This window comes from Betta splendens, chromosome 5 (genome assembly GCF_900634795.4).
Source record: "Betta splendens chromosome 5, fBetSpl5.4, whole genome shotgun sequence".
In the NCBI taxonomy this organism is placed as follows: domain Eukaryota; kingdom Metazoa; phylum Chordata; class Actinopteri; order Anabantiformes; family Osphronemidae; genus Betta; species Betta splendens.
Window position 1 is genome coordinate 19,344,571 of NC_040885.2, and position 15,842 is coordinate 19,360,412.

A 15,842-nucleotide genomic window follows, 5' to 3' on the forward strand; every position below is an offset into this window, starting at 1 on the left:
AGAGCACAACGGAGCCGAACCTCAAGGAGCCAAAGGACGAGGCTGAGAACCGTCTGACCAACTAAGACCAGGGATGAAGCCGGAGGAGGAACCAGACATATGCAGATTTACAGTACGAGACCCGAGGTGGGTCTATGCCCAGAACCCAATAAAGACACCACACAAAGTGGCTGCATCACAACAAAGATCACTTTACTGCACGTTCTTCCATGTTTTAGGCGACATCTCATGCGTTTAAGGGGAAAACTACGACTTTATTCATCTTCAGTCTTTGTGGCTGTGACTCACTTTACATGTTTCACATTTGTTCATGTCCGTCTGAATTTCATTTGCAGTGTTTCGTTTCATCAGCAGCAGCGGAGTCATCGGTTCTTCTGCCTCATGCTTGTGATGTTTATCTGCTGAGTCCAACATGCAGGAGTGACAACGAGACGTCAGGAGGCAGGAAACGTCCAGCACTAAACGCACGGAACCGACGGACGCTGAGCTTTGGTGGCATCACACGGGCCAGACAGTGTGTGACCTTTGACCTCAGGTCAGATGTGGGAGACTCCCGCAGCTCGTCCTCACTCCTTCATCACCGCTGACCTGTAGAACGGATGCTCCACGTAGCTGTAGTTCACGACGCCGCCTTCATCCTCGTAGTCGATGTCGTCGTCGTCCAGACACCGACTGTCCCCGTCCGACCCCTCCTCCTCCTCCTCCCCGTCCTCCAGCTCGCTCTCGCAGCTCATCCTCATCTTCTTGCGGTTGTTGTTCCTCACCGACGCCTCCAGAGCTTTCTGCCGGCGGTAGAAGTGCGAGAACTTGTTGAAGATGATGGTGATGGGCAGCGCCACCACCAGGGTTCCGCCCAGGATGCAGCCGCTGGCCGCCAGCTTCCCCACCACCGTGACCGGAACCACGTCGCCGTAGCCCACCGTGGTCATGCTCACCGTGCCCCACCACCAGCAGGCCGGGATGGTGTCCAGGCCCACGTCCTGCGAACACAGCAAGCACACGTCAGCGGGCCGCGCGGCTCCAGGTTCCACGGGACGGTTCCACGGGACGGTACCTCCTCGTACTCCGCCGTGTAAGCGATGCCGGAGAACACGGACACCCCCACGGCCAAGTAGAGCAGCAGGATGCCCACCTCACGGTAGCTGTGCTGCAGACAGGACGGAGGCGTTAGAACCTGAGTCCCATGGTCACAGCAGGCTCCAGAAGCGCTGTTCTCAGACAGAACCAGTGTTCATAAATAATAGCAGCACACATTCACGTTACGCACTTTTCTTCTCTATTGGACCGAGCTTCTTCGTTTACGTCTTCCTGTGAAACGCAGATGATTCGTTTACCAGAAGCATTCATTTGACAGATGCAAATTCAGAGACCGCGTGGAGCGGTTCTGAGGTTCAGGTCCCTGCTGTTTCTGACTCTGCTGTGTCTTTATAGCATAGACCTTCACGCGTCTGACTCCTGATGTGGACGAGGAGCCTCAGTCTAAATGTAAAACTTAATTACAGTGTGTTCCTCAGCCTGCGTTATAATACATGAGACTCTTACGTCTCACAGCAAGTGAAGCAGACCAACTAAAACCCAGGAGCCGCTCCGTCCGGTGCATTATGCATCAGGAGACTCGATGTAACAGGAGTCATCCAGATGCACAGCTCAGGCTCCTTCAGACGCCAGAACAAACAGGCCCAGAACCGTCCCCGGGTTCCCCTCAACCTGTGTCTGAGCAGTTCCTGACGTGACTCGCTGTGTGCTGTGGTTCGCTGTGACTCGCTGTGACTCGATGTTCGCTGTGACTCGCTGTGACTCGATGTGACTCGATGTTCGCTGTGACTCGCTGTGACTTGATGTTCGCTGTGACTCGCTGTGACTTGATGTTCGCCGTGACTCCAGTGTGGCCCAGTGTGCGTCTGTGTCTCACCCGCAGCGTCGCCCCCAGCGAACGCAGGCCCGTCGAGTGTCGCGCCAACTTCAGCACCCTGAAGATCCGCATCAGCCTGAAAACCTGAGATCAGACACAGCTGGTGAGCGAGCGAGCGGGAAGGCGAGCGAGCGGCGCCGCCGTCTGCACACGTCTCACCTGCACGAGCCGACCCAGGTTCCCCAGCTCCGGCTCAGAGCCGACCGTCACGTCGAACAGCAGGGTGACGTAGATGGGAACCACCGAGGCCACGTCGATGATGTTGAGCGGGTGATGGAAGAACTTCCTCCTGTTGGGTGCGAGCAGCAGCCGCGTCACCACCTGCCACACAGACACACGTGAGCTGCGCTCGCGGCCTCGCGGACCTCTGCCTGTGTGAGGTCGTCACCTCGAAGGTGAACCAGCAGCTGCAGAACACCTCCAGCGCCTGGGTGGTGGGATGCTCCATCAGCTTCCCCTCCGAGTCGAAGGTCTGAGCAACGCACACAAGGGTTAATGGTGCAGGCGGCCGGGCCCGATTCCAGAACCTGTGGGAGCCTCACCTGGTACTCCGGGATGCTGTTGATGCACATGGTGGCGATGGAGGCGAGCACCACGCCGATGGACAGCAGGCTGAACAGCTTGCTGGGGATGGAGTAGCCGGGGTTCTCCAGCGTCAGCCACAGGCATTTACGCACGTTCCCGCACCTCACCTCCTGGAAATGCTGCATGTCTCTGTGAGGACGGAGGCGGGTTAAAGACGGGCGCCGGGTCAGCGCCGGCAGACGCGGGCCAGGCGGTACCTGTTCAGGTCCGATATCTCGTCCACCGACGTGTCCACGCTGCTGACGTCGCTCTCGTCGTCCCAGCTGCGGTGCCGACTGCTCTCCAGCTTGCGGTCGTGGTAGCGGTAGCTGCAGCAGCTGTCCAGGAAGAACTCGTTGATGCCCCAGTACTCGATCTCCTGACTGGGTCGGAATCAGAACACAAACAAACGGCACCGACCGGGCCAGCGATGATTCACGTCTCTGTTTCCTGCTGCTCCTGTCTAAGTGACCGAGTTGTCACCCGTGGTTGCCATAGAAACGGCAATACCACACCAAACGCATCGTAATACTATAAATTCATCAGTTCATCAAGTAAACGAAGCACAATAACTAACCTGAAGGAGAAGACACACAGCTCCTCCATGATGTGGAGTTTGCCCGTCTGGTAGAAGTGCAGGACATACGGGAACAGACCAGGGTTCCTGTCAAAATAAAACTCCTTCTGCTGCACGTCGTAGTCGTCGCACACCTGCAGGAGACGAGAGGAGGAGAGGGTGAGGGCTCAGCAGGGGGCTTCCACCCGAGCAAGCTCCTCCCCCACCAGAGGAAGCCCCTCCCCCACCGGAGAAGCTCCTCCCCCATCCTAGCAAGCCTCTCTCCCACCCGAGCAAGCTCCTCCCCCACCCAAGTAAGCTCCTCCCCCACCAGAGGAAGCCCCTTCTCCACAGGAAGAGGTTAATTCCCCACAAGCCCCTCCCCCACCGGAGAAGCTCCTCCCCCATTCTAGCAAGCCTCTCTCCCACCTGAGGGAGTCCCTGCCCCACCCGACAAGCCCCTCCCCCACCTGCAGGATGTCCTCCTCTGAATCACAGGCCAGCAGCTTTCCCAGCCGGGTGTCTGGGAACTTCTTCAGCGTGCTGCAGCAGAGGCTCCTCTTCAGGCCGCCCACGTTGACGTGGAGCAGCTCGTCCGGGTCCTGCTGGCTCCAGCTCGGCAGACTCTCCTTCACCATGATTGTCTGTAGAGAGAGGAGCTGAGCTAAGTCCAGGACTAAACGTGAATCAGCCAGTTCACAGACCTGCTGCTGGTCCTAAAAACGAGGAAGGAGAGGGCGTCGAGGCCAAGGAGCCCCAACGTGTCTAACTGTGAACTGCAGGTCTGAGTTCTGAGTCCTGGAGGGTTTTGCTCAGTGTCACATTCAGGATCCACGTGTTCCTGAGGCCGAGCTCCTCAGCATCAGCACAGAATTCTCCCAATAAAGCAGAAGTAAATAGTCGTCTGTGGATTTGGTCTCTGCAGGAGAAATGGAAATTAAATTTGTTCCAGGTCATTGACACATTTGGACTCGAGGCTTCAGTTACACAGGACCGCCTCATAAAGAACAAGAACAGACTTCCAGGAGGAACCCGATCCTGACAGACGCGTGCCCACGTCTGAAGCAGAGAAAAGGAAAAGCAGGCGATGAGGTGAAGTAAAAGCAGTAAATTTAAGCCTCATTCGTTCAGTGTTCAGGTTCAGATGAGACAAATGACAGGAAGTGCTGTTTACTGAGGATCCACTTAGCGTAGCGGGTCCAGCAGAACTGGACCAGGGCCCGGTGTGAGTCACGCCTCGCTCTTTGTTCTGTGACAACGAGCAGCCCGTTCCCTCCAGAGCCGACGGGTTCTGATGTGGAGCCCAGAGGACGGCTGATACCTGGTCAACGGGCCTTGACCGGGCCGCCCACTGACGGATCACGGATCTCTGTGTTCTGCAGCCACACGCGTGGTTTACTGGAGCAAACACCCACAGACGACGGGAGTTAGAACCAGACTTAGAACCCAGGAAAAATCTGTTCTGCAGCCACAGCTTCGGACTAAAAGCCATTCAGCTCGTGTTCGTTTACTGTTACTAGTTCTGCGTTTCAGTGGCTTTGGATCCGGATCGGCCCGGTTCCCGGCCTCCACGTCCTGTTTGCTGTAATGTGAGGATGTGTCCGGCCTCTAACTGCCTGTGTGGGAACCAGCTGATAGGTGGGAACCGGATGTGGACCCATTGGGCTTCAGCCGGACTTCTCTCCTGCTGGTATTTAATGGGCCGTGGTCTCGGCTCAGTCGTTTACGGTCCGACTCCAGAGAAGCGTCTGTCAGAACCGTGTGATTCTGTGAAGAGCACCGTGTGTAACTACGACTGTGGTGGATCAGCTGCTGTGACAAAACCTGTGTCCGTCTGCTTAAATCTACAGCACAGTCTCGTTCTGTTCTGTTGCTGCTGGAGCTTCGTGGGCCCAGCAGACAAACGGGCCTCCTGGTTCTGCTGTCGTGGAGCCAGTCGACGTTGGTTTGTTCAATAAAAACTCCTATTGTTTTGTTGACTCACAGCTGCAACACAAACACAATCACATTAATGCATCAATTATTCAAATCTACTGACTCAACATTTATGAACTTCATAAGAGCAGTGGCCCAGAAGCAGCAGCTCATCTGGGTCCGTCTGAACCAGCCTGCTCTAGAACCAGCCTGCTCTAGAACCAGCCTGCTCTAGAACCAGCCTGCTCTAGAACCAGCCTGCTCTAGAACCAGCCTGCTCTAGAACCAGCCTGCTCTAGAACCAGCCTGCTCTAGAACCAGCTGTTTAATAAAGGCCTTCAGGTCAAACACGTCCGTGTCTTTGGTGAAGATGTGACGTTCAGGTCGCACCGGGTTTCACCGGGTCTCATTTATCAAAGGCAGCACGTGCCCATTAGAAACGGGATCTTCAGATGGAGACGTGTTCAGGAAGCGGGTCCGCAGCGGAGCGAGCGCAAAACGAGCCCGGGACGAGAAGAACGGAGTTCGCCTCCAAGAGGCCTCGTTAACGTTACATGCACTCATTTAAATCCAATCGCTCCAGCTTTTATTTATTAATGCTGAACGCATTGATCGGCAGAGAAACAGTTGCTGCATCACTGGCACCACTGGCCGTCAAGGACTGGGCCGAGGCTGCAGGCTTCGGTTCCGGACCGTTCTGATGTAGGTGAATGTGACCTAAAGGAGCAAACAAGCCGTGGACGTGCGCTGTGAACTGGGCTCAGTCCTGTTCCACGACTTAATGAGCCGTCAGGTGAGTTCACGCGTTTAAAGCGTCCTCGCTTCGTTTAATTGCATGACGCGCTCGCGCTGCTCGTCCAGGACAGAAATAAAGTTGATGTATAATTCAGCACGATGAAGCTGCAGCTTGAAATCACAGCGGAGGAACAACAAACTCCCTCAACGCACGTCCTCAGTGAACGGAGAGGAACAACAGGACGGAGCTGAAAGTGAGCGGACGGACGAGGCTCCGACACTCACCTGCGCGCCCCGTCACGGCTCTGACTCATCACCGGACAGGATCCTGGCACACGTCCGCGTCACCTCATGGCGCCGCCGCAAGTTCCACACTTTGCAAAGTGCGCGACCCGACGCGCGGCGGAAAAATCAAATCCGGAGAAGCTCTGTGGTTAAAACAAACTGCCCTTGGTCGCCAACAACGAACTACCAGGAGCTGACGGCACGCGCGGCTGCGGCCACGCGCGGGTCCTCCGTCTGAGCCTCTGTTCGTCCGTCTGCCCCCGAAGGAAGCCTTCGGCTGTTTCCGGCACATTCCGGAGGAGCTTGCTTTGTCCACGCGAGTCGAACTTTTTTGATGCGTTTGCGGCACTCAGTGGTTACTTCAGGGTCACGTTGATGATGGAACTAATAAGTGTTTATTTTTATTTCTCCACAGGAACCAACCCGCTGTGGTCAATAGTGAGATCCACTGACCTCGTGTTAATATTTCCCACATGAACCCACAACTGCGGAACTTAATAAAATCCCCAAATTCTCAGGTGTCCAGTGATGAGCTTGTAATTTTTTTATTACTGTAATTTGCCTCTATAATATGCACTCAGACATGTATATTGCTGCTGACGTCCCATGTTTTCAGCATAAACATTTCATAAACAGTGTCAAGCGAATGCAGCTTGAAAACAGAAAACAAGTGGAAAAATACACAAAAAATCATGAATTAAATGATTTCTAATTGCATCCAGGGCATGTGCATGTGTAGGATGAGGGCTCCGTCTAGTGGCGAAAGTGAGTGTTGCAGCTCACAGTGGTCATGTTTAAAACTTCTTTCCTAACCAGCCTTTTAAAACAGTTGGGCCACAATATATAATTTTCTATGAATGATCTTAATTATACCTGGCCATAATACATTTCGAGTTCGAGTTAGTATCCTTCTGTCATCTGTGAGTGTCTACTTCGCTAACTCCTGCCTTCGGTGTGTAAATTGAGTGCACCTTTAGCAGTAAAGGCGGGCTTTTCAAAGCAACATAGCCCCGCCCACCGTTTCAGATCACTTTAATTTCATTCCTAATCCAAGCACGCGAGGCACTGACAAATTATTTCATAACCCTTTAATAAACCACAACCAGGACAAAGTTTGAGGTAAATATATGTCCGTTTCCTTTTGTGTCGGGACTCTTTCTTATTCACAGCTATTGTGATTTCTAATGTTGTGACGCCACAGCTGGTACTTGTTGGTAGAGTAGGAGCTAGTTTACAATAGTGAAGGTTGTTTACGTTTTAGCACCTGCGTTGGCGGGAAAGATAGGCCCCCTGGGTAATGTAGTGCTAATTATTGTGTAATGTTTTGATGTTATCTATTAGCATCTACTATCAATCTACTATATGAATGAAACAGCTATTTTGAATTTGACAATTGTTTTAGTGTTTTTACTTCATTCTCTGTGCAACACACATTGTTAATAATGTGTGTTTTTCTGTTGTTCTATATTGTGTGCTTTGCTTGTGGGTAAAATCTTAATGTTACATTAAATAAAGGTTAAACATTTTTTTTAAATTTGATTTTAGTCTTTAATGTCTTTTTAATACAATTAAAGGCTTCCTACTAGCTTTCGCTGTCTGTCGGGAGCTGCTCCAGACTCCTTCCAGATGAGCGTTTTAGCTCTTCGGTAAACAGGATGAAGCTGTAAATGACCTTGAAGTCACTGGGCCAAATGGTAAGTCAAATTTCAGTCATGAGGGAAGATGTGAATGAAAGGAGGAGCCGGGCGTAGTGGGATGGTGTTGCAGACATTTTCATGTGAGGTCTGGTTAGAACCTGAAACTGTACGTGCAGTGAAGTCAACCTTCAGGTAGATGATGGTGATTGTTGACAAAAGTAGTAGAGGGACTCGAGGTTAATTCCTCCTTATTTCAAATCTCATAAATCCTTATTAACTCCTTGGTCTCTACCACCAACAGAGAGAGAGTTTTACTTACTTGTCGTTAAATGAGTCAGTTCTCAGTTATTCTGTTTATATTTTTTTTGAATTTATTTATTACAGCTCCAGTCTGACTTTCATAATAACGGCCTGACCCTGATCGTGCTGCGATTCTCACATGTTAGACGAGTCCAATACTTCCTAAAATGCTCGTCTCGAAAACCGTAGATCATAGGACTCAGGAAACGAGGGATGATGTAGACGAGCAGGAAAAAGACGTATCGAATTTCAAGACTCAGGCGCGGGAAGCGTGAGATGAGAGCAGCTTGGAGGGAGGGAACCACAAAGGCAAGCATGCACAGCAGCAGCTGGGGGGCAACATGTAGAAAAACATCATTGTTACTGTAGGTTGCTGCATAAGACAGTGTCTAAATGTGGACTAGTTTATTTATAGATAACATTCAAAACAATTTCATTAAAATTGGCATATTTGAATATCAAGATTCTGATATTGAAAAAGTAATTTATCTGGATTCAAACCCTTTGAATCTAATATGTGGAACATGTTGAATTTAAATCAAAATACTGAAAATGTAAACATTTTATTGTTTGTCTGTATTTTAGATTTTTTTTTTTGAGTTTAGCATTTAACCAGCTTTTTATAAATACCAATGTAACACAAGCAGGTAAATGTTTTTATTTTTACGTACTGGTCCAATCACAGGCATTTTAACTATTTGAATTTTAAGTTAAACTTCCCTGCCATGAAACTCACCTGCAACCCGTGAAGCAGCACCGTGTTCCTTGCTCTGTTGATTGAGGCCAGACTTGTGGAGGCAGCTCTTGCAGTCAGCATAATCTTGCAGTAGGTGTAGACCAGTGTCAGAGCCACAAAGGATAGGTAGGTTCCATCAAATACACAGTTCTTGAAGTAGGTAGAGGGGTCACGGAAGACAACTGTGTGGTCACAGAAAATGTTTGTGTGAAAGAAACCAGGAGGCTCCTTGATGATGGCGATGAGGAAGTCTGTAATGGGTGGTGTGCTGGTAAGAACGAAGATTATGCAGATCAGGACAAGGGTGCGTGGGATGGTGCACATCTGGCTGTAGTGCAGAGGGAAGCAGATTGAGATGTAGCGCTCCAGGGCCATGCCGGCCAGGATGAGAGGGGTGGAGCGCGTGGTGAAAACCGCTGTCATGATCTCAGGACGACAAAGCATTCGCGTTGTGATGGTAATTATTGGAAGAAGAGTAGATTAAAAGTCAATCACAAAACACAGTGAGAGAATTTTAGATAGACGAATAGTGAGCATGATGACGACCTACAAGAATGCAGCAGACGGAGGCTTGGATCTTCTTGAAGATGTAGCTGACCACATAAAGCACAGTTACAAGGCCAAGCTGCACAGTATCGTTGATCACCATGCAGATAAACATGATGTATCGTGGGTTCTCGTAGAAGAGACTGGGGTCAGATAAACAAGACCTGAGAGGCAAATAACCTGCAAATAACCATCACATTGGAGTAGGTCTTATCAAAGGATCTCTGTGTGCATACTGTACCTGTGTCTCAGGAAGGTGTGCACCATGCTGACGTTGATGACGCTAAGAGCCAGCCATACCAGCATGGCCACTATGTTCTTAGTCAGGACACTAGAGAAGCTTTCTTTACTATCATTTCCAGCATCTTCAGTCAATGAGCTGGTATTAAAAAGCACCAGATCCAGATAGCTGGAGGTCCCGTTAATAACCAGCATCTCTTTAAAATGGAAACAAACCAACAAACACACGTTATACCTTGTTATTTTTGCCTGTTTGTCAAATTAAGAAATATACAATTATGTGTTGTGTTAAAGTATGAATGACTACATATTCATAAATGGAATATATTTTTTTTCCATTTGTAAGATAGTAGTAATGTCAGACTGAAGTAAAGCAATTGCTAAAGCCTCTCATTTTGTTGTTATAGCAAGTGGTTAATGTAAAGGGACCAGTGCCTATTAAAAATTAACGTTACATTGACTGATGCACCTTTACAACAACCTGATGCCAAACACCTGATTCGTAACCTGAGATAGCGAAGGTGCAGTTTGTAATAAAGTAGAAATACAAACTAGACAGGTTAAATTAACAGTTTTGCTGTTTAACAAATCAAATTTCATCAAATCAAAGTTTTTTTTGACTTCTGCAATTTTAGCACAGCCACAGTGTGGTAGTGTAATATAAAAAACACACGCAGATATAAAAAAAACACAATTATGTAATTTATTCCTGAGATTTTAAAACAGCTAATATTAGCAAGACCCCTATGATCTCTCACCTGCTGCATCGCTGACTGTCAGCAAACTCCTCCAGACCTTTGCTGCCTCATAACAATTTGTAGAGGTAGGTGTGTGTAGAGCAGGTTATCCCAAGGCGTGGGTAAAGTTCATAATGCCATGTTAAATCCCAGAGCAATGTTATCATTCATAATGCTTATAAGCAGAGGAACTCATGCATATCAGCTATTTTTTTTCTAGCAGTTTAACAAGCAGCATATATTATGCTGAATGCCATATTGTGATGGACAGCTTTGCTTTAACAAGAGGGGTATATATAAAATATATATACTCTTTGATTTATGGTTTATTTAATGGTTTGTTTAGCTAATCCCAAATATGTGTGATGTTGCTGTGCTGGTGGACAGGTTAAGTTTCTGCTTTAGGGTGTGTGTGCGGGGGAAAGGGTGCAACCAGCTGCTGAAACCAAGCAAATCTGTTAAGTAAACATTCGGTGCACACGCTTTTTCATGCTCCACATTGCTAAAGAATTGGACCTTGATATCTCAGTAAGGTGTCTGTAACTTTTCATGCTAAAAAGCGCTGTAGATCGCCCACACGGCCCATCTGACAACCATACGTTTGATCCAAAATCTGACTCTGAAGTCGAAAGGGAGGCTGTTGAAGTGGTTACACTTCGACTGGCGCAAGGTACGTCTAACTGGCAGATTCACGTTTAATTTAATTTGATTTATATAATACGCGACTTGATTAGCTGCTAACGCTAATACTAATGGTTGCAAATTAGCAGCCTGAATTAATACAACAGAATATTCATAACACGACTACAGCTTGTTTGGGTGCATACAGTAGCTTGATAAACTAATATAAACTCATTTTTACATGTTTTTTTATTTCTCGTTCTGCTGCTGTGTGAAAATATTTTTTCTATAATGGGATCTTCAGCTGCAGCTTATATTTTGCCGTATTTGTCTGTAATTAAGTGCCATTGTAGGAACAGTGAATGCCTACAGATGCATGGTGTGACAGCAACTATGCTGTCAAGATATTGCATGTGTTTATTACTTTTTAAATTTCGATAAATCTTACCTCAAGACGCCTGAACCAGTTGCCAAACCTACTGTCATGTATGGTTGATGATCCAGAACTGGAGCCAGTATGATTAAACGTGTATTCATTACAGAACACATTTAATATACAGTATATCAGACAATTACACATGCATGGAATAAATCAGTATCTCAGAAATTCATAAAAAACTTTAAAACATTTTACTATTTACAGATTAATCATAATGTACCTGGGAACTCTGGTTTACAAACATAGTTTTGTTTCTAAATATATATTGACCTAATATTTTTTTAATTGCTTTTAGTAAGGTGTATGATATATCAAGTGCTAATATATAACTAATAGAAATGTAGTTATTGTTTTTTTCAGTACTATGTCTGTGTGTATCTCAAGTTGTTGCAGGTATCTAGCCTAGAAGTCTTGTCAGCTGGTGCTGGGGACTTCTAGAAAAGAGTCCAAGTCATCCCACCTTCCCTGGTCTGGATCAGGGCAGTGTTTCCTGAGGGACAAGGCACCTATGTTGGACTTAGACCACCTGTGAAATACCTAAATTATTGTTTTTTTGGCAATACCTCAATAAAAGCTGAAATATTATAAAACATTTGTCTGTTTTCCCTCATTAGGTATATACATACAAAAATAGTTCAGTGAAACAGCAATAGTCAAAGCCAACTTTATTTTTAACCAATGCACCAGCACTATAATGCTGGATAAGTTACCGTCACAGTTCAATTTGCAGACCACAAAGGATTCATAGGTATGTTGAAAGCATAGTTTCTGGAGTGGAACAGGTACAGTCATGGGCAGTTGGCTGGGGAGATGTGAGGATCTTTTTTGTCTTCACGTGTTGGAAGACATCGGAAGCAGTGCAGCTGCTGTGCAGATGGAGGATGCAGCTGTTTTCCTTGACACCACTCTAGAAGGTATAAAGAATAGAATAGCAGATTAATGAAATGACCAGTATTTCCTTTGTATCTCACAACCTTTACAGATCTAAAAAATAAATGTAGGTAGTTAGATCAGTTTTAATGTTTAATTCTGCTCAGAGGGTCGGTGGGACAGGGATGTTTACAAGGTCCTCAATTGAACAACCTGAGTCCAGCAGGACTTTATTGAAGATGGTCTCCATCACATTTTCCAAATAATCTGCACCATAACACTAGAGTTACAAATTACCCGTCAACAGACTAAAATATCAAAATAAGTTGACCAACTGCATACAGACTAAATACATAGACAATAATACAGATCAGATTATGAATACCACAACCACTGAAATGTGAAATGCAAAATCTCTGTCAAATAAAACTGCATATTGGCCAACAAATGATTATACTGCTGTTAAATGTACATACCTTTGATCCTGAGGTGAGCACTCTTCTACTCTTCTACAAGGTAGCCGCATGTCAGTTTGAGAAGCAACCTCCTCGCGTTTCGGTAACTGGCATGCGTCAGCCTCTATAAAAAAACACTTCACGTTTACATCTAAAGTAGCTGACTAGATAAGCAACAACACACATGTTAAGACTTAGATAGAACTTACAATAACCCAAATTCACGGGTCTAATCGGGCTACAACATACACACGACAGGCTCGGTAGTAATTAGAAACACAGCTGACTTTCAACTTACTAGCGCTAGCCGCTAACGCTGCGCTACCATCGCGCTAGCAGCTATAATGAGAGCTGAGTGAATGACCTCAGTACCATATATATTACACGATTCGAACCGGACAAATGCTAGAGAGAGGCTTGGACTCATCCAAATTGCGTGTCAGCACCTTGCAACACTGTCTCTCTCTGTCGCTTTAGCTGTAGCTGTTAGATTCAACGGTTCTAGCAATTAGCTTTCCTTACACAGGAGGGAGAATACATCAAATAAGTATTAAGCATGTACTTACGTGTGGGGAAGAAGCAAGTGGATAACGTCTTCAGGAACAGGGCGCTTCTTCAACCTGAGTGACTTGTTCTTCTTTTGTCTTTTAAATGACGGGTGGCAACCAACTGAAAGGTGCATTAGCGCCACCTCCTATGGTAGACTGCACAGTGAGTGACTTCTTCTTTTGTCTGTGACTGGAGTGACTGAAACGAAATGTTTCAGGTACATTTAGGGGTCCAGGTTTGTCTGGGGGGGGGCTGGTTCTGTGATTGGTCAGCGCGAATGCAGACGTATCCAGGGATACTGGATAATAATGTGACCCAGGGAGTCAAATAAACGTACCAGAATGTCCAAAAAGTGAATTTTGCATGTGCATGGACCTTTAAGGTATGTGCACACACTCATACAAACATATACATATCATATAGATACACATATGCATTGTTATATATATCTCATACTACTTAATAATAGCCATGACATACAACACCACAATATCCATATTGACACATTATTGATATTGGTAGTGATAAGTATCAGGAATACTTACAGTTGGATTTGGAAAGCCTGTTTATTAGCTCAGGTGTTGAGTGTCCCACTACAAGGTTAGTAAAGCTGTAGCTTAACATAGTTCACCCAGAGTGTGAGGCAGACGTTGGTGCATGAACAATGCCACTTGTGGAAGCCAGGGTGATGTGAGGAGCACGGCCACTACGCCCATCCAACAAGCAGAGGAAAGAAAGAAATACCTAGCAGCCAGGGAGCCCACACACCTTCAGTTCAGGAGGGCAGGTGTCACGACCCACACAGAACCCCCACAGAGCTGCAGCAGCCACAGAGACAGCACCCAAGGTCAGAGTGGGCCACCGTGGGTCAATGCTGTCCGCCTCATGAGAACCAGGGGCAAACACTCCCCCCGGTGGGAGGGTCGGCCTGAAGGAGTGGAGCCCGAGGACCCACGGTCCGTAGTGAGCACGCTAAGAGATTCCCCCACGCCCAGAGTGGAGCCCACCCCCAGTCCACCACTCCTACACGAGCGGAGCGGGGCCTACCCCATCGGCCCGACCTCATCCCCTGGCACCACACCGGCTTGCAGCACAAGGCTAGCAATTGGTGGGTGTCAGCAGAAAAGAGACCAGCCAGGCAGACGATTAACGTACCCCGGGCGAAAACCGGACCCCCCACACACCCACCCACACGTACAACACACATCATCACATCAACACACATACACCATGAACTCTCTCACAACAAACTAGTCAAGTCGATCATCAAGACACTTCAAATGCATTTGGAGTTGGTGTTGGTAAGTTATTGAACATTTGAACATTTATTATATTTACTTACATTAATATACTCGCATTCCTAACTCATTACTGATAAGAATATGCAGTAATATGCTAAATATGCAGTAATATTTCATTTATCAGATGGATAGAGATGAAGTCCAATAAGATTACTAGATTATGTGTATTTGAGATTCCCTTCTGTCTTAATTGTTTCAAACATCTTCAGCAGTGGCTTTCAAAGCTTACTAAGGAAAAAATATTTATCTTCAATGCTTTTACACACACAGAAAAGTGGCACACAGCAATGTTCGAGAAGCAGAAACAGGAAAAATGTGAAAATGCATTTTGCAGATTAAGTTTACAGACTGTGTTGAAAATCTAAATATATGTGATAATACTATATTGTTTATTTCATATTTTATCTGTAACAAAATGCACAGTTATTACTTATACTGCACAACACTTCAACTCATTTATGTATCTCATCATGTAACTAGATTTTATAAAAGATAAGGAATGTGAAAGAAAATTATCCCTTACATTTGCGTTTCAACATCAAGACAAAACAAATCCAGAATAGTTTAAAGCACACATGATCTATGGATAAATATAGCACCAGACACTGCAGCTTGACAGAGCTCCCGTTTCACATGGGAACATTTTCTGGCTTCTTGCTCACATTACAAACAAGGTACCTTCTCATATGTCTCCTGAAGCACTGGTCCCGCACTCCATAAACAATGGGACTGACCAGCCGTGGCATGATCTGAATAATGACAAAGGAAGCAAAGCGCACAGACGAGTTCTCACTGGGCCAGAAATAAAGCAGACATTGTTCAAATAAGGGTCTGGCATAAATGAACATACATAAGAACAACTGGAAACCATGGAGCAGAAGGGTGTTTCTGGCTTTTTTAATGTGTGCTGATGCTCCCTTGGCAGCAAACAAAATCCTGAAGTAAGCATAGTGGAGTATGAGCCACACCAGGATAAGGCAGATAATGTGGGATGCATCCCTCTTCTGGACACTGTAGGTGCTTGTGAACACATAATCTCTGGCACAGTAAACTTTAGAGTGAAAGAACTGCAAAGGCTCTGTGGCTAGCAAGACGAATAGGTCGGGTAGGATGGACAAGGCACTCACAGCCCAGATCAAACTCAGTAGGATGTACGTTTTTTTAACAGTACAGATCTGACTATGACGGAGGGGGATGCACACGGCTATATAGCACTCCACTGCCATACCAGCCAGATTTATAGGGGTGTTAAAAGTCGTAATGATGGCAAAGGTCAAAAGGATGAGGCAGAAGGGAACGCTGATAGTGTACAGGGCGTAACCGAGGATGTGGAGAAGAGTCGACAGAGCCAGCTGCAGCATGTCATTTACCACCAGGTGGATGAACATAATGTAACGAGGGTTCAAATAGAAGATCTGCAGGGAGGAAAAGAAGGGAAGGGATGC

The 15,842-nt window shown here is 46.7% G+C and overlaps 3 protein-coding genes across 5 annotated transcripts; all 3 read right to left on the reverse strand.

The window, feature by feature from the left end:
- Positions 1 to 171: 171 nt before the first annotated feature.
- si:dkey-43k4.5 (potassium voltage-gated channel subfamily S member 2) lies at positions 172 to 6,310 on the reverse strand. 3 transcript variants are annotated; one of them, XM_055509200.1, is made up of 12 exons: positions 5,967 to 6,309; positions 4,207 to 5,018; positions 3,503 to 3,676; positions 3,054 to 3,187; positions 2,695 to 2,859; positions 2,455 to 2,626; positions 2,301 to 2,384; positions 2,072 to 2,233; positions 1,913 to 1,996; positions 1,055 to 1,147; positions 936 to 980; positions 172 to 782 (listed from the first exon to the last, which is right to left on the reverse strand). In XM_055509200.1, the coding sequence occupies exons 2-12, from the start codon at positions 4,522 to 4,524 to the stop codon at positions 567 to 569; spliced, it is 1,647 nt and encodes a 548-aa protein (XP_055365175.1). In that variant the 5' UTR covers positions 4,525 to 5,018; positions 5,967 to 6,309; the 3' UTR covers positions 172 to 566. The 3 variants fall into 3 exon arrangements, with proteins under 3 accessions (XP_055365175.1, XP_055365174.1, XP_055365173.1); XM_055509199.1 differs by having other exon boundaries at positions 172 to 980; positions 2,072 to 2,201; positions 2,278 to 2,384; positions 5,967 to 6,310; XM_055509198.1 differs by having other exon boundaries at positions 172 to 980; positions 5,967 to 6,306.
- A 1,691-nt stretch (positions 6,311 to 8,001) lies between these two features.
- LOC114855440 (odorant receptor 131-2-like) lies at positions 8,002 to 9,228 on the reverse strand. The gene is made up of 2 exons (XM_041070860.1): positions 8,640 to 9,228; positions 8,002 to 8,232 (listed from the first exon to the last, which is right to left on the reverse strand). Exons 1-2 carry the CDS (start codon positions 9,081 to 9,083, stop codon positions 8,002 to 8,004), a joined length of 675 nt encoding a protein of 224 aa, XP_040926794.1. The 5' UTR covers positions 9,084 to 9,228.
- Positions 9,229 to 15,026: 5,798 nt separating this feature from the next.
- Positions 15,027 to 15,842, reverse strand: LOC114855467 (odorant receptor 131-2-like; the record flags this gene model as incomplete). Its single annotated transcript, XM_029150635.3, has 1 exon — positions 15,027 to 15,842. A coding segment is annotated over one exon (816 nt), but the record flags the coding sequence as incomplete, so codon positions are not given.

Excerpts from the sequence above, each read along its gene's own strand:
- si:dkey-43k4.5 (XM_055509198.1), bottom strand. The coding sequence starts at position 4,524 with ATGGCTTTTAGTCCGAAGCTGTGGCTGCAGAACAGATTTTTCCTGGGT. Across the intron at positions 3,677-4,206 it reads CTACGCTAAGTGGATCCTCA|ACAATCATGGTGAAGGAGAG; the intron begins GTAAACAGCACT and ends CTCTCTCTACAG. Across the intron at positions 2,385-2,454 it reads ACAGCATCCCGGAGTACCAG|ACCTTCGACTCGGAGGGGAA; the intron begins GTGAGGCTCCCA and ends TGCGTTGCTCAG.
- LOC114855440 (XM_041070860.1), bottom strand. The coding sequence starts at position 9,083 with ATGCTTTGTCGTCCTGAGATCATGACAGCGGTTTTCACCACGCGCTCC. Across the intron at positions 8,233-8,639 it reads TGCTGCTTCACGGGTTGCAG|CTGCTGCTGTGCATGCTTGC; the intron begins GTGAGTTTCATG and ends GTTGCCCCCCAG.